This window comes from Poecilia latipinna, unplaced genomic scaffold, assembly GCF_001443285.1.
Source record: "Poecilia latipinna isolate Pla-1442-1.1 unplaced genomic scaffold, P_latipinna-1.0 Scaffold3625, whole genome shotgun sequence".
Taxonomy (NCBI): Eukaryota; Metazoa; Chordata; class Actinopteri; order Cyprinodontiformes; family Poeciliidae; genus Poecilia; species Poecilia latipinna.
The window spans coordinates 59,016-77,508 of NW_015116241.1; the positions used below are offsets into that span (position 1 = coordinate 59,016).

At 38.5% G+C, this 18,493-nt stretch overlaps 1 protein-coding gene across 5 annotated transcripts in view; it reads left to right on the forward strand.

Moving 5' to 3' along the window:
- The window catches only part of cd2ap (CD2-associated protein), a 54,233-nt gene extending 36,082 nt beyond the window's left edge, over positions 1–18,151 (forward strand). For 2 of the 5 annotated variants that reach the window (XM_015024351.1, XM_015024356.1), the window contains 9 exons: positions 954–981; positions 3,146–3,220; positions 7,153–7,273; positions 9,504–9,712; positions 12,466–12,584; positions 13,653–13,736; positions 14,673–14,878; positions 15,024–15,087; positions 17,823–18,151. In XM_015024351.1, coding sequence (XP_014879837.1) covers positions 954–981; positions 3,146–3,220; positions 7,153–7,273; positions 9,504–9,712; positions 12,466–12,584; positions 13,653–13,736; positions 14,673–14,878; positions 15,024–15,087; positions 17,823–17,864 — 948 coding nt within the window. In that variant the 3' untranslated portion in view covers positions 17,865–18,151. The remainder of the gene's footprint in view (positions 1–953; positions 982–3,145; positions 3,221–7,152; positions 7,274–9,503; positions 9,713–12,465; positions 12,585–13,652; positions 13,737–14,672; positions 14,879–15,023; positions 15,088–17,822) is intronic. The other 3 variants (XM_015024355.1, XM_015024354.1, XM_015024353.1) reach the window with 3 other exon arrangements.
- Positions 18,152–18,493: the final 342 nt, after the last annotated feature.

Sequence of the window (18,493 nt, forward strand, 5' to 3'; positions counted from 1 at the left end):
TTCACATATTTGTTTTATGTTATGCTGTCACAATATAGTGAGAGTTTTAATAAATATGTTAAAACATTTTCTTTATTACAATTACATACTGCAACTTTAAGGTTAAATTGAAATTTAAAGGTACTTTTTTTAGCTTTGTATCTTATTATAATGTTATTCCCTCATCAAAATCATACCTGGAGTGTTGCCTTGATTCTTTCATGCATGTTTGAGGAATCTTTTAATCTCCATGGCAACCATTCAGCCATGCAAAATGCAAAACATTGGACTTATCCCGATCTTCAAGACGTAATTCCTTCTCAGAGCTGCAGTTTCCAAGCTTCCAATCTTCTGCCCCACAGACCGTTCAATTCCTTCAGACTAGCCAGCATCAATTAACAATTAGTTCCTGGTGGAATTTCTGTTGAGCTCATTATAGGAGCTACTTCTCAGTGCAACACTGGTAAAAACATTGTAAAAGGGTTAATAGAGGAGCCATGTTGTGATGACTTACTGAAGATGGAGTTTCAGAAAGAGCAGGAGTTTCTTGAAGAGACAGAGACCCAATTTCCAGGCGTTCAGTAACAAAGTCAAATTTTCCTTAAGTCATATTTGATATTTATAGGGCATTTATAACAACTGAAAGTAACTTAGTTACTTAATTGTGTTATAAAATGGCACTATTGTAGCTGGAAAATACAGCCTTTTAAGAAAGAATAAATTAGAGTTAAACAGGAAAGCTGATTTTAAATTCCTATTGAGGAAAAACAAGCCATCATGAAAGCAGATGTAATGTTTGGGATATGTTTAAATAAGAAATGTAATACAATAAACGACAATTCTTTTAGTTAAGAAAAGTTTCAAAACTGTGTCATTTTGTCTTAAGTTGAGCAATTTGTCTTCAGTTGCTATTACCTTTAAGTCAGTTTTTGGTTTGTTATGCTGACACATTTTCTGCCTTTTTTCTTTGTCAGAAACTGCCAAAGAAACCGCCTCCACTAGGTAAAGCACATTTTAAACTCTATTCTATTAAAAGTTCTTCTTTGTGTGTCTGGTTGGGAAAGCCAACTGTCATTTCTCATGAGTCAAAGTCAGGTCACAACTCTAAAAACATTTACACGGGGTGCTTCAGGCTTCTCGTTCCTTCTGAGGATTCTTTAGACATTCCCGGTTTTGACATCCGTAATTCCACCGACGTATCTTGGCTCCACTTTTAAGCCAGCTGTACTCTGGCAACTTCCAAAAACAGTTGACTGGGAGGAATCAGAAAACTGTTTGTCAAAGAGCTTAAACCAGCTTGTTTTAGCATGGATAAGCAGATGCTGCACTCCAGGCTTTCTCTCCAGGGCCAGCAGTCTTAACCAGGTCTGTAAGGCCACTGTCACATCGAGTTAGGACCGTCCTCCAGGACCTCCACTCAAATGCTGTCGGATTGTTAGTATGAATGTGAAACCCCGCTTCCAGCATGAAGGCAGCTGTGACAGCTCTGTGCTCTCGGTATTCACCAGATAGTTATTTCTCCAGCGATGGTCCCATAATTCTACTGTGATGGGCATTTCATCCTCACCATGATGTAATCTCACAATACATCAGGGCTTCCCAAAATTTGCATCCCATTTTTTCTGTTTTAAACTGAACCAAAACACCTTGAATTCCACAGCACATCTACAAGTTAATGTTGTCACAGTCTAGCTAGCATAACTGAACTACTTGTCCCACGCTATCTTTTTTTAACCAAAACTTTTTCTTGACCTTATCTAGTAGTCTTAGTGTTGACACTTAGAAGCAAAGCACTGTGTCCCTTTTTCTTTTATAAATCACATGTACATTTAAGATTTAGCAGATTATGTTGATAACAGATAAAATCACTGGTAGTCATTGTTGGCAAGCTGCCTTTTTGCCCTCCAGCAGGGGGATAGGTGATGTCATGCAGCAAAGGGTCTATAGTTTTTGTTTTACTATATTTCTTATTTTTATGAAATTCTATGAGTGTTTGTAGTGTTTGTTTTCTGGGAGTACAGATGGAAATTAACATTTTGCTAAATCCAGTAGATTTACGGCAACATTGTATGTTCATTAATATGCACTGTCCCATTTAAACAGTCAATTAATAAATTCCATCAATGTACATAATTACTCACTGCATCTGATAAATGTTCAAGTATTCATGTCTCCTGCATATACATAAGCGGATAGTGGAAGTTCACTAGTTGAAGCAAAATGTCAACATTTATATCCGAGCACATTTCTGTATAAAACACAGACACGGCCTTCTGGCCAATCACAGAACACATCACAAAGAGCTCTGCCAAAATAGTTAAACTCGAGGACGGAGTCAAAAAGGCAATTTTTGAAAAACCGTTTTTTTCAAGATTTTTTTTTCCCCCAAGACAATAAAAGGCTGGTCAACATGTGTGATTTTAGGATTTTTGTTGGGGAATATCACTTTAAGTTGGTAATGTCTGACCTGTTTCGCAAACAGGGGAGAAGAACAAAATTCTGCAATTTTCATCACCCGTCTACATTTACAATGAGAACCGATTGGCACTTTGGATGAGTCATGTGAGAGCCGTTAGTGTGAGTGAAGGAGGCCTGATGTGGAGCCACCTTTAGAAAAATGCATTTTAATAAACCTTTAAAAAAAATTTAATTCAAGCCTAAAAACGGAACCTTTACCATTTTAACATGACTATTGAACAAAATAGTGTTTAATAGTGAAATCCAGAGTGGGAATTTGACTCAAAAGTGCAACAAATAATAGTTTTGTGTCCCAAGGTGCAAATTGTAGGTTGTTGTCCTTTACTGTAAAACAGCCTTACTGCCTCTTGCAGTTAGCAGCACGCTCGCAGGCGTTGAGGTTTTCCTGTTTGGCTCTTAAGCGACGCATCATTTCATTCACAACCTAGCTACACATGCACTGTGTTCCAGTTTGCTGTAGGGACCAGAGAGAATGATTTCTGCATGCAAACTTCCTGTTTGTTCAATGTCTTTCTGACAAAACTGCTGAGCAGGTTCAAATGAACACTGGTCTCATTGGGCGGTGTATGGACGGTTTCTAGTGTGAATCACCTGTGGTTGCGTGTGTTCCCCTTTGCTGTCTGTCAAGTGTTTCATTGAGTCTTGTTGGACGCCCAGGTGACTCTCTGGACCATGTTTCGTTTTTTAGCCTCCAAGCCAGAACCCCCCACCGTGGAGAGGAAGTCTATTAACCACAGACCAGACTTCAGACCAGACGAGCGAGGTACAGTTGGACTCCCGGTCTCCCCTGTCTCCTCCTATCCTTCCATTTCTTTACAGCAGCTGACATTTCTGTCTGAATTCAGCTCTGTGGGCTGTAAACAAACTTCACTTTCATGTGCTTTCACTTGAAACTGGTGCTTTAGTGATATGTCTGTCTTTCCGAACTTTAACAATCTTATTGAAAACATGGAGGTGATTTTTCTCTTTACTGCCAACTGCAAACCTCGGCCCTCTATTTGCTAACATTAATTTTAAAATAAGGTTTACAGTTGATTCAGTAAATAACTGCTGCTTAAATATCGTAAGTTAAGTGTATAGTTAGGTTTATCTTTTCTGTTTCCTTTGTCATTTTTGTTAGTCTTACAAAAATCTTACGATGGACAAACTCAGCACTTTCACTGCCAGTTCATCTAAAAAAAAAAAAAAAATATATATATAAAATTAAACCTTCAGACTGGTAGAACGTTTCCTCCATGCTGACAGTCATTGTATGCCTCGGTAGTACATTTTAAATTAGGTCAGCTTTCCCTTTTGTTACAGTTTCACTTTGTCTTCATTTATAAATCAAGCATCACTTTTTATCTGCTAGACATGTGTCGCACTTTTGGCGCAGAGTTCAGGACTGAATTTCTCTGATGGAAGACAAACATCAATATTAACAGCAATTTAAAGTAATCTTGGTTATTGTCCATTTCTAAGGAAAATAAAACATTTTATTAATGTATCTAAAATTATAAAAACCTCTTTCCCCACTTTTTGAACTTCATTTACCAAGAGGAATCAAAAATATGTTTATCATCTCTATTGATCAGACATTGGGTTTCCTGCTCACATTTCTTTCAGCGCTCACTTTAAGCTTGTTCATTTAAATCCTCTGTCTACATTTATTGCAATTCTCTTTCCTTAACTGCAGCGTTGTGGTGGTGAAGCACTACATCTAAAAACAGGTTAGATTTTAGTTAAAATACAGGAAATCTGCTGTCAAGCTCAGTTAGTTTTTATGACTATCAGCCCTCATCACATGCAGAGTCCCCCAAGGATACATTATTTGCTCTTTACTTTTTCTTCTTCTTTTTTATCTTTACTCTGTTTACTCGCGTTAGATTCAGTTCTTTAAAAATGACAAAAATGCAGTTTATCATTATGCTTGTCCGTGGGTGTAATAATGTACATAAGTCACAGCTCGGCACACCCCCCCACTCCTCTGACCTTATTGCATTTTTTCTGTTCCTGCATCTTTCTCACACTTAGATGTTCCACATCAACAAACAAATGTAAAACTACCTCTATTTTGGGCCAAGATTAGTTTTGGTTTGGTGCAACAGCAAATGTAAAATAGCTTTTAAATTTACCAGAATAAGAAAGGTGTTGGTGAAGAGACACTACAGTATACAGTAGCAGACGGAGATTTTTTGTTTGTTTTTACATGTAAAGTCACTTGAAGATTGAAAAGCATTACTATCCAGTTTGAGCCAAAAAGTGCATCTTTGTCATAACACATTTCAGAATACCAAATTTGAAGAGTACCTTTTGCTATCTTCGTCTCTATCTCTATTCTGTCTGTATCTCTAGCTATCTCGATTTCTCTCTTTTTCCTCCTCTTTCTATCTTAATTTATTTCTCTATTTCTATTTCTCTCTGTCTCACTCTGTTTCTATGTCTTTGTCTCTATCTCTTTCTCACTCTACATCTCTATATTTTTCTATCTCTCCAGTTCTGTCTATCTGATTTAATGTTCAGTTAATATTTTTCCACAATAAACTATTTTAAAACAGAAACATCTTCTGTAGACAGTAATTTAATTTGGATAGTGAAATAATAAAGCTACATTGATGAACTTAAAGTTGATGTAATTAAATATCATTGTCATCAGTAGTTGGATTCACAAAAAAAAATTTTGACTCTTTGATCGAGACTTTTGTCAGAAAGTGTTGATACAACAGAATTGTGAACTATGATGATGAAATTATATGATTATATGACATTATATGATTCAGCTCTGCTTGAAGTAGCCCTGTTGGCGCCCTTAATCGTCTCGAACATCTTGACTTGATGAATCCCAAAGTGCAGATGAATCAGCTCTTTGGGAGCTCTTTTCTCCCGTTTCTCTCTTTCTCTCTGCAGTTCTTCAGCTTGCTAATTCATGTTTTCACTTTGAGTTAAGCAGCTGCAACATCCTTCTCGTCGTCTTTATCTTTCAGCCTTCAGCACGACTCCTGTTTGGTCTCTCAGTCCTGCTGACTGAACGCTCAGTCCTTCCATGCGTCTATGCCACACTTCTCTGAGCTCATCTTGAATTATCCCACAAGACTTGTTTAAAATGAGAGAGCAGCAGATTAGCAGCATGTGTCATTGGAAAAAAGCAATGATGGCTCCTCCTCTCGGCCCCACTGTTTCAGTTTTCACCTGAGCGTCACTAGTGGTTCCTGACTTTCTGCTTATGTTGGAATTGTTTCCCAGAGTTGCTGAATTAAACTTCTACAGGTTTTCTTTTACTGTTTTTGCATGGACTAGTTTATAAGCAACAGTCTGAAAATAGAAAAACCAATTCAAGCAAAAGATTTAGTTCTTTATATATATATATATATATATATATATATATATTTTCCCTTCTCACCCTCCGCGGGTGGTCTCTCTCTCTTTTCATCCTCTGAGCTCGGGTCCTCTACCAGAGGCCTGGGAGCTTGAGGGTTCTGCGCAGTATCTTGGCTGTGCCTAGAACTGCACATTTCTGGACTGAGATGTCTGATGTTGTTCCTGGGATCTGTTGTAGCCACTGCTCCAGTTTGGGGGTGACTGCCCCGAGGGCCCCGATGACCACAGGCACCACTGTGGTCTTCACCTTCCAGGCCCTCTCCAGTTCCTCTCTGAGGCCCTGGTATTTCTCCAGTTTCTCGTGCTCCTTTTTCCTGATGTTGTGGTCACTTGGTATTGCTACATCCACCACAACGGCTTTCCTCTGTTCTTTATCCACCGCTACAATGTCCGGTTGGTTCGCCATTACCATCTTGTCTGTCTGGATCTGGAAGTCCCACAGGATCTTAGCTCGGTCATTCTCCACCACCTTTGGGGGTGTTCCCCACTTCGATCTCAGGGCTTCCAGTCCATATTCTGCACAGATGTTCCTGTACACTATGCCCGCCACTTGGTTATGTCATTCCATGTATGCTTTCCCTGCCAGCATCTTGCGCCCTGCTGTTATGTGCTGGACTGTCTCAGAGGCCTCCTTGCACAACCTACACCAGGATGAGGTAGGATTTCCTGATATCAGCCACTTCAGTTATTTGTCGGTGGTACATCCCATGTAGGGGCTTGTCCTCCCATAATGGTACCTCTAGCACCTCGTCTTCTGTTCCCCATTGCCTGAGACATTCGCTGAGCACATCGTCTGTTGAGGCTTTGTCCTTGATGTATTTATGGATCTTGGATATTTCATCCTGGAAAGTGGCTCTCACACTCACTAGTCCTCTGCCTCCTTCCTTACGGCTCGTGGACAGACTCAGGGGGCTGGAATTTGGGGGGAACCCTCCCTGCATGGTTAGTAGCTTCCGAGTCTTAACATCCGTGGCCTTCATCTCTTCCATTGGCCAGCTAATTATTCCGGCAGGGTATCTGATTACTGGTAAGGCATAGCTGTTTATTGCACGGATCTTGTTCTTGCCATTGAGCTAGCAGAAACACCCTACCAACACCACACACACATATATATGTGTTTATTTATATATATATATATATAAATAAAGGTTCACTGAGTTGAGTGTCCGATAAACATCAGCAGATCCCCTTGTTATCCATCCATTTAGCTCTTCATACATAAGGTTGTCATATGGCGTTCCATCGCTTCTCTTAAATTACTGTAAAATTAGAAGCAGAAAGGTGAAACACAGTTAATTTAGCAAATGTTTTTTTCCCTCTACTGTGTCTGTGTTTCAGGTGACAAGCACACTCCAGAGCCGAAACTCCATAAACCTCCTGCACCAAACCCACCCAAGAAGCCGGTCCCCATTCCACCCAAGAAGCCAGAAAAGCCCATTGGTCCCTCATTAAGTGTCAAGTATGTACAGTATCTGTGTTGCTCCTGTTTATCTGTTTGATCTGAAAATCTGACTGAGCTCTGTGAGGCTGAGCTGCAATATGACAACAGGCTCCTGTGTTATAATCTCCCTGAAGCCACTCTAGGAAATGGAGGGTAAAGCTTCGACTAATCTAACCCCTTCAAGTTTTTTAAGAGACTCTGACAGTGGAATTTTATGGTTGCTGATTCTCCATTTGCATCAAATTATTGGCCACAATGGCAAAGGGAAGAATGTTTTAGGAATATTAAAGACGGGAATGTCCAAATAAATTGATACTAGTCATGTTTCCATTGGCCATATAATCGTGCAATTTGAGATTTCAAAAATACATTTGCTTAGTGTAAACATGGCAATTTAAAAAAAAAAAAAAAAAAAAAACTCTAGTTGACCCAGAATGGCCTGCGCTGTTGTCCACTTGTCCACTTCCTACTTTTGGAGCGGTCTCTGGTCCTCTTGGTGTTCACATATGCATTCGAACTGAGCCAAGGTCTGCTTCAACCAAGGAAAAGTGGGAATTAAAGAAACTGAGACAGATATCTTCAGTGTTTGATGTATTTTTTGTTAGGTTTCCAGCAATATTAAGTTGCTTTTCATATGACTTTACAAACTCTCCTCTCAAAAACAGTTGTTGGTTTTTAACCTTGAGATCAAAAGGGCTTTTATATGTGTGCAAACCTGCAGCCCAGCTACTTTAGCCCAGAGCCCCACAGAGATTAGCCTCATAACAAGTCAGGTCATGTCAAACATTGTGCGTCTGGATCTGCCTCAAGGCTTTACTTTATTTTCATTTTCCTTCTTGTGTCAAGGTTCCAGCATAGCTAATGCAACATCTATTCAAATCAAAGTTTATTTTCGCTGCTTCTGTGGCATCGAAAGTAGATTGATGTAAAAAAATAAAACAAAATCAAACGAAACATGTGAAGTTCTTCTCTGAAACCTAACCTGGACACACAGTAGGGTTATGCCAGCGATCTTCTAGGCCTCCTGTAAGAACTGTACATGTTAACAGCAACACAAACACTTTTTCTTCTAGCAATGACAGACTGAACAGTTAAAGCCTTTCCGCAGTGCCTACGTCTCCCAGAATGCTGTGCGGTTCTGTATCAAACTTCAGTGAATATTCTATGTTCCATCAAATGTATTTTCTATTGAAATTGAACACATATCTATCACAACACGTTATTGATTCATAGTCCAGCCCTACTAAACACAGTGTGTATTGAACAAAAATAGAAGAGAGAAGTAAATGATGTAATCACTAATCACGTTTGATGTCAACAATGTGCAGTCCAGTGGAAAATCACTTGTTCTAATAGGTGGAGATTCTTCTCCAGACCTGCACAGAGTGAACGTTATTATTTTTCCTCCAGCCGCTGGAGAATCTGAGGAGTAAAATATTTTCACTTGCTTTGATCATGTCCACTGATTCCAAATTTGTTTGGACATTTATTCATATAAAGATGGAAGTAATCTCTGGCATCTAAATTCCTTGGTATTTTAAGCTTAGTGCCCAAAAAAGCTGTTACAAAGTAATGGCTAAAGCATAAATTGAGTCAGATCATCATATTGTTTACTTAGGATGGAAAAAATAACTTTTTCATGTAGATTGCACCTCACAAAATTTTAAAAGGTTAAATTGGACTTTTTTTTATTATTTTTTATACATGTCCAGCATTTGGGTGACTCTCTGTACTGGTTATGTTGTAATTTGAGTTAGTTATTTATGTTTGAAATGTGTCCACCACTCTTCATTTTTTTTGTTTATGTAATTTTATGTTGATTTATGTGCAGGTAAGACAAAGAAAAACAATCTAAATAAAAGATCTGCATGTTATTCCTCCTGAGAGAATGGAGTGAAAACTGTTCCACTTAAGATAAACACAGACTTGACACCTGTAATCAGATTTTACTAAGTTTTCCTGAGTTTTGACATTTTGCCTTCTATCAAGGCTTTATCTGTTTTTGGTGTCTACTTCCTTCTAGTTTTTGTGGTTGTTTGGAAAGAACTGTAGAACCTTGTTTATATTTTGTCCATGAACTGTGTATTATTGTAGACTAAAGTGTAATACCTTTACAAGTGATAACACACAGTGCCAAGACTGAAAATATCTGTTATAAAAAAATACCAGTATTTTTGACAGTTTAGCAGAATTACATTTTTGTGTATTTTCATTTTTCTGTCCTCCCGTTTTTTCTTTTTGCCTGCAGGCACAACGGAGAGGTGCCTTCTATGCGACCAAAGTTGGATTTAGAGCCACCTTCTATACGACCAAAGTCAGAGTTTGAGCCTCCTTCTATACGACCAAAGTCAGAGTTTGAGCCTCCTTCTATACGACCAAAGTTGGATTTAGAGCCAGTATTGCCAACTAAACCCAAACCGCAGCCTGGAGAACGGGGGGACAAGCCTGCTGATGCAGGTATGTACACAAAACATCACCCCAACAATCCAAATCTTCAGAGCCTTGGGGATTTATTGTTCTGAAGCACACGGTAAGCTGCATGCTTTCTCATAAACCTTTAGATAAAAAAAAAAAAAAAATCCTTCTTTTCCCAGCGAGTTTAATTTTTCAGTCTCCTTTTTCAAAAGGATGTTGAAAATGCCATTTTCTTTCACTTCTATTGCTGCTGCTGTTTCTTCTATACAATTTTACTGTCAAGAGTGTAAGAAAAGGTAACAACAATTTATCATCGGGAAACAGGTGAACACTGTGGATGAAGGTAAATGTACCATTGTTAGTGTTTAGCTGAGAAGATGGCAACATAAGCAGTCTAGTCAAACTTAAACTGACATCATAGGATGTTGCTGTTCTCATATTTAAGGTATGATAATTGTGGTAGAATAAAAGCAAAAATGTAGAGAAATAGGCCTGTAATAGAATTGAACCAAAATAATACAGTTTGCAGTGAAAGCGTTGTGGAAGCCTATTGTAATCATAGTGTTTCTTATTGTTCTTCCAGCAAATTAATTGGCTTTTTGGAGGCCTACAAAAACTCACTGAACTTGATGGGCGCATCAGACTTGACATAGTTTAAGAATGTTGCAAAAATTGCATCAAACATCTCCACAGCGCCCCCTGGCAACTTTCAAACTTTCCCGCATTGACCTTACTTTACTGCATAGCTGTGAATTTTGGTACACTTGCAAAACTCCCCAAGGTAGAAAAACCCTCTGGCACTCATGATGTGCAATAAAATGGAATTTGGCCGTCTTGAATTGAAGTTCTAATTTTGACCCTGTTTTCCCTTTGATACCCGGTGCATTTGATCAAACTCCCCCTAGCGATTTTGATCAGTCGGTTTCAAACGAGGTCAGTTTGTGAGATTAAAAGTTATCAAAACTGAGTTTTAAAGCGTGGCCAGACTTCAGAGTTTGAGACCTCATCTCATCCAAAAAAACTCAAATGGCACTAAAGTTAAAATTCAGACCCCTAGGAGCAATAAAATTAAAGGAATTAAAGTTGTTTAAGACAAAAGATCCCATGGAAAGCTAGAGTAAATGACACAGACAGCAACTGTGGGAATGAGAGCAAACTTCACTGAAAAATAAATAGATTTGAGAGTGATATTTTAGAAGCAGGAACGTGTAGTGACAAACGGGGATGTGTCGGAACAGAACGTAAGACTGAAAGGTCGCAGCTGGAAAACATCACAGATGACTGAGTAAAGCTGACCTGAAGGCCTGTCGGCCCTCAGAGATCTCCTGACCAGACGTCTGTGAAGGTGCTAAAAGTCGGCGCAGCTCCAAACAAACCAGTCAGTCACACTGTGACACTAAACATGAAAACTCCATCATTCCCACAATTACAGCCAGAGCTCTCCATCTGCAGCCGATTACTGTAGAGTAGGTGCAAAGTGCTGCTACATAGCAAAACGCTTTTCATTATTTTATTGGAAAAGTCGGGGACGCACATTGAAAGACCGTCACATTGAAAGACCTTAAACAGAGTTCTTGTCCTTGCTGATGAACATGTGAAGTCAAGAGTATTAAATGTCTTATTTAAATTGATTTTCTATCCATTTATTGCACAAGAAAACAAAAACAAAACACATTTCCCGTACTAAGAGTCTCTGATACCTTTCCAAACACATTTAAATGCACTTTCTGAAGGCTATTCATTTTTAATTTGCAGCAAGACTTTTTCCTATGAAAGATTTGCGCAGAGTGTTCAAGGGTTGTCAACTTTTACTTTGTAGTAATGAAAAAAAAGCTGGTGGAAACAAATTAATCAATGATGGATGAAAGCTATTCTGAGGTGCTTTAAACGGAAAATTAAAGCTCTGTAATAATTTCACAATGAACCACCACAGTCCTCACATCCTGATGGTTGTTTTATATGTACATAATTCAAACACAGGCCTCTTATTACGCTTTTATTCTAGTATTTTCTTGAAGGCTTGTACTTTTGCAGCATTAAATATTTTATCCAAATCATAAATTTACAATGGAACGAGCAATAACATGTTGAAGTTGTTGCAGCCTCTACCTCCGAGGGGAAGATTTTCATTGTCCAGGAAAGTAGAGAAGATGCATGCCTAAATAAATACCTGTGCAGGTGTTCTTGGGTACAAACACTGTGTGCATGGTATTCATTCATGTTGTTAGAAATCACTGTTCACTGTTCAAAGTGTTAGGATGAAAGCAAGCAGCAGTAAACTTGAGTTCAACTCGGAGGAAAATGGCTTAATGTTTCTAAAAGTCCTGAATGACTGGTTTCAAATACTTACGATGACACCTAGTTGTGAAAAATGGCAGAGTATGTTGGTCTGAATCTCAGTTATTCTTCAGCACCATTAACTCTTAATGGAAGTTGCGGTTGGACTGTCATCTCCCTTTCATGTGGTCGTTTGTGTCACATTTGATTTGCATTCGGGGATTATTATTTTTCTATCGATTTCTATCAACAATGTTTGCGTGATTCACCTCATCGCAATAAAAAGATATGCAGATTCTAGTTTTTTTTTTTTTTTCCTGTTTCCATGTTTCCCAATTTAATTTGCAGACAGGAAGCAACCTACCTTCAGGCCAGAAAGCGCTCAAATGAAATGGAAACCTATAGGGTCACCATTGGACGTCACTTTAATCATGCAAGAAACATTCCACGTAGAACTGATTCTCTCTGGTATATTCTTCTTTTCCTCATCTCCTCTTTTACTTTTTTTTTCTCCCCAGAAGATCTGATGAGTTTTGATGAATTATCATCTGCGTCAGAGAAGCTCTCCCACCTAACCACTTCCAGACCAAAGGTAACTGGCAGGAGGCTCCCTGGACAGTTTGCCGGAGGACAGTCGGTGAGATACTCTGACATAACCATTCAGACACTTTGATCAAACAGCTCAAACAGAAAATGAAGTGGTGACTTTTTGCACAAGTTGAGGTAGAAAGTGATTTTGTAACATTTGCACAAGAACACACAAATCGTAATGCTTGTAAAAATGTTTTACATCAAAAGAATCAACTTTAATGTCTTTATGTTGGAATTTTGTGTGATGAATGAACTTCAAAGTTTAAACCTAAATCCAGTTGAGAATGTGTGGTCAAACTTAAATGCTCTACATTTGGCCTAATGTCACACACAAACATTTCACTTTCTAGATGTGCAAACTTTGCCAAGTCAGTTTTACTTTCCATATTTTTCTTTATAAATGTTGAAAACTATTTTGTCTTCCTTCCACTTCACAATTCTGCCCAATTTTTGTTGGTCTTTCACAGAAAAGGCTGAATGATTTACCATTTCTCATCATTATCTCCAAATGAACTTTAAAGTCTGCCACAGTCACTTCCCATCACCACGGGTCGAATACCCCTCTGCAATCAATCTGTCTCAAAGTTGGCTCAATATTTTTAGTGGAATGGACAGAGAGTGAAGCCCAGAAATAATAAAGCAGAAACATCGTTAATAATGGATTATCTGACAGTAAGTTTCTGGCTCAAACTTCACCTGCGTGCTCATCGCCGTGGTGACCCGAAATCAACAGTAAGCCATGCTTTAAAGAACCCAACTAGTTATAGATGAGACTTATTAACATTTGAGTCTGATCTGGGTTTGAGTCTAGGAGTAAATGGCCTCAAAGAACACACAGCCTGCTGTTTATTTATATCTTTACATCAGTCTCACATTAATACTAATGTAGCTTCAAAGAGGATCTCAGTATTTCTTCTTTTTTATGAAGTAAGGTATGACATTTAGTCTGTTGCTGGAACTGATTGTCAGCCTTTTAAAAGTGACCCGAGTTCAGTCTTGGATGGCTTTAGGGAAACTCCTGGCATGAACTTTCTTTATTTCTGTTTCAGTTTTCAAGAAAGAAAAAAAAAACACATTAATGTCACTTAATAATTGAATAAATGTCTACTTGCAGCCTACAAAGGAAGTGAGTGCTGAGAAAGTCTTCAAGGTCGATGAGGATGAAAGTGCCAAACCCAAGCCAACAGAACACAAAAAGGTAACTTGTTAAGTTTAATCAATCATGATAATTCAATAATTGGAATAATTAACTATTGATTAATCCTTATCTGGAGTGTACAGACTCAACAAAGGCCATTTGATAATAGAACAAACATATATACATTTTGAATTTAAGATGAGAAAAAACTCTTCTATTGAACACAACATCAACAGACATGTGGATGCAGATAGTCAGCAGAATAACCAATTCATAGAATAATCATTAGTTACAGCCCCTCTGGGAAAAATGACCTTTTATGTCCAGAATAATAAAATTGGCTCCTTGTGCATTAATTTTGCTCATAAAAAGCATTTTAATGGATGTAGTTCAACACATCTTCATAAATTGTTCTAAAATGAATCACCATTATTGTACAAAATAATGATGTCATATTGTTGCATCTTTACTATCCATATGCATGCATATAGATGTACCAAAGCCTGCTGCATTAAACAACTAATCAATCAAGGCTGTTTTACTGCTAATTGCACTGACTGAACAAATTAAAGTTGTGTTGTTACATGTTTGACTAAGCTTGTGAAGATATTGGTTTATTTTATTGTGCTGCACTGGTGTAGACTTCTCAAATAAATGTGTAACTCAGTACATTTATGCTTGATTTTTTTTTTTTTAATGTTTTAAGTCAATTCAGTGATGTTTTGAATCGGTATAGTCTGATACTAGACCTCTGATATCTGTATCCGTGTCGGAAGTGGGGAAAAAATAGATGAGTGCATTCCTATTTGTGACAGGCTTTGATGCACCTAAGTGGTGTGGTGGAAGAAAGTAAGCAGACCAGCCCTGTTAGAAATTTATTTTACACAGGTGAAACCAGAAATTCTTCTCTACCAGCACAAAATTGTCATTCTGAGCTTGATACAAGTATCTACAGTGCAGTAAAGTCTTCTGCTCCTGTTGTTTTTCCATCTATAGCCTTCCAACCAGTCTCCACCACCCCACCGGCCTGGTTTCGCTGAACCCAAGCCGGGCCCTGCCGCCGCTGCCGGCTTGGATGTCAGCATCTCCCAGAACAGCAGAGCCCATCTGGAGATGGTGGAGCAGAGCGCCCAGCAGGATGAGCTGAAAAGCCAAATAAAAGACCTGCTGCTGTCTGTGGAGCTCCTCAAAGCCCAGCAAATGTAAGACAGCAAGTGTCAATCAGAACGTCAAGCAGGTTTCAGAGTCATTCAATTGACATTCTTCATACTCGGCAGTCTAAGCTGTTTGAAACGCCGTCAGCAGCAGAAAGTTTGCTGACCCTTGCCGGTGTGTGTCTGTTTCCAGGAAAGAGATCACGGAGCTGCGGCGAGACCTGGATGAGGAGCGAGTGAAGCGCGTGGCCCTGCAGGTAGCACCGCTTCCTCCCAGACACACGCTGAGCTGTCTGTGTTCATTAGGCCGCCACTTTAAACAAATATTGACACGTTAAAATCCCAATACAACACATCTATGTTTGAATTTATATTGAGACAGAGTTCAAGCGGTAAGAATACGTTGATGGGCACTAAGGGGCAGCATCATGTAAAATCAACTTTTTTCAGTTTTACATCATCTAAAAACATACCTGGAGTTGCCTTGATTTTTATGCATATTTCAGAAATCCTTTAATCTCCATGGCAACCATTCAACAAAATTCGGTATTAATTTATAAACAACATAGCTGTTCATAGCTTCCAAAACACATATTCCTACAGTTTGGATAACTTTATGAATCTGAGCTCAGTTAAATAATTCAGTCTTCACTTTAGCAATAATCTCTAGTAGATTTGTTTAAAGCCTCGTCTAGGGCTGGACACAATATATCATGATAGATAAGTGATCATTATCAATAAATAGTACATCTGATAGAATATTCAACGTTCAGTATATAGAATATTCATTGAACTCTAAGCTGGAACCCCATAGCATTCTGGGGGATGTAGACAGAGGAAAGGCTTTGCATTTTGCATATTTTGTGATTTTGGGCATGGGAAAAACAGAAAGAGGAAAAACAAAATTAACTAAATAAACCAAGCCAAAGTAAAACAACAGTCAACATAAAGAGCAATGTCAACATAACATGTTCAAAAGGGAGAAGGAAGAAATAAAGGCTTATTTAATCCTACTTCCCTACTTGTAAGGTTTCCTCCACTGTGCCTTGTAAATGCTTAAAAATAAAACAATGGCTTTGAATGAAAACTGTGGATAAAAGAGGAAAGATCATCAGTTTGGCAGTATTTCAGGTATGTAAAACAAAAAAAGATACAATATGCTTATATCAGGATTTTATATCATCGTCATTGAAGGACTTTGAAGTTTAATTTCTGATCGTCAGTTTTTCTTCATTTCCTCCAAAAACCCCATTAGAACATATATTGAGAAAACAATTCTTTAGTTGCTCTAAACAACAGTGCGTTGGTTTATTTGTCAGTTTTTGTAAATCAGCTCAGGTACTGCCTACGCTCCTGCCTAATGTCTTCCACTGAAGTCAGCAGGATGCCTCAGCTGCTATGCTTCACAGCAGGGATAACAGTCTGTGGATCACAGGCACAGCACACTGCGCCATGTCAGAGATGTTCGGCTTTTTCCCACTACAAATAGAGACTTCTGCAAAAAAAGAGGCTTCCTCACAGCTTCCAAAAGTTTAGATCGTTTGAAGAAAACGGCGGTTGCTGAATGTTTGTCACAGCAGCTAATTTTAACAGGGATTTTGGTCGTTATCATCTGTGGGAAATCAGAAATTAAAAAAATAATGCTCACCAATATGTCGATGCATTACATGAAGTCTGTCAAACTCTACTTGTGGATGTTAGAGAATGGGTAGAAGCTAATAAAGTAGAAATCGCTTTTTGGCAGTGTAAAAATTTAATATTCTGACAACTAAATAAAATATCCATAAATATTCATTTTATGCTGCAGTATGTAAATGTAAAATAAAAATAAAAAAACTATATCCTGATGGAATAACACAAGACTGATAAAGTGTGAGAAAAAAATTGAGCTCCCCCTAATACACTGCACCTGGTCAAAACAACCAATCAGAGCCAAGGGGAGGGTCTTACCATGTCAATCACAACCTCTAACTTTTCAAACATATTATACACCAATCTTCAGATCAGCAGGTCCCTTGTGGCTAAGCGATGGAATTGAACCTACAACCTGCTGGTTGTAAGATAACTACTCTACCCAATGAGCCACAGTCACCTGGTTGATGCGTCACAAAACTCACTCACTGGACTTGCAATGATGTTCTAATGTAAGGCTTGGCTGTAGTTTCTAGCGTTACAAACACAGGGGTCTATTAAGTTTGTTCCCCAAAGAAGTACAGAAGAACTCTAAGATTTGTAAACAGCTGTAAACAGTTCAAAGTTCACAATGTTTCACAGCAGAGAGGCTGAAAGCAGAAAAGGACAAATAATTTTTGCTGTACTCTGACAAGTCCTAAATCCCTGAATTAAGCAGACATGTTCTGGTCATGTTACAGAAATTAGTCTCCTTTTCAATGCCTTCCTTTGACTTTATTTTAAACATCTAAAATGAAAAATAGCTCATTTTTAGTCTCGTTCTCTCAGTAACGACCTCCACACAGAACAGTGTAGCTTCTAATTGAAAAGCCTTTAAAGCAGGGAAGCTGCATGATTCTGTCCTTTTTTTGTAATTGGATCTTTGTTAGTTGCAATTCACTGCATCTGCTCTTCCTGGGGTCTACTCATTGAACATAACTTAAAACGCATAGCATAAATAGACACCAAAATAAATTCACAATATAAGTAACTCCAAAAATAGACAAATCCAAAGTAGATGTCATAGATCAAAACAAACGAGTTATACTGTAATGAAAACATGATAGGAAAGGACATTCACTTCAATATGTCAAGCAATACATATACGGGAAAAAAAAAACATGCACATTCAATAGAACACAATACATTAAGAATCATTCAGAATGAAACCTGACAGTGGTATATCTGCACATTTAGAACAACTATTGAGTTCTTTCAGCAGGGTTTACTCTACAGTTGGAGTCTATGTGGGCTTCAATAGCCATACAGCTCCCAAAGAGAGAGTTAGAATCCTGAGTTTGTTTTGTTGTCTTCCTATCAGATCGAGGTAGAGAACCTAAAGAAGGCCATCCAGTCAACGTGAAGCGTCGTGTCCCATCAACAGCCAGCCTCAAGCTCAGCTGCAAGTCTGCCGAGGAGGAAGGAGAGGAGGAGGCGGTGGACTGGCGGCTGGACGAATGAAAAGAAGGTGGACACCACAAACCACCTTCCTCAGCAATCTTCAAAAACAAACTCTTCCTATATTTGTACAACTTTTTGCACATATCTTTTTTTTTTTTCAAGCTAGGTGTAATTAAATGACAGTTGTATGTTTCTCTCTCTTTTGGATTTTTGTTAATTTGCCAACACAAAAATAAAAAAAAAAAAAAAAAAACGAGGCCTTACTTCAAACTACTGTGCTGGACGGTTCAGCCTCTCCTGCTCTCCGCTCATTTCCGCGGTGACGAGGTTTGCTCTCAGTACTACTGACTCTGTACAAAGCAGGGGCTTCCTCTCCTCATCTAACCTCCTTTCTCTCATTGTTTTATGCTGCACACATAATTCCATTGTTCTTAAGCAAGATTGCATGAGATGTTTGATTTGAGTTAACATCTTGGGATTCGAATGATTTCTTCCTTCCAACGGCAGCTGCCTCTTTGTGGCTGTGGAGCTTTATGATTTTTTTCTTCTGTTTTTTATATGTTTTCTAACATTTCTATCCAGGGTAACACT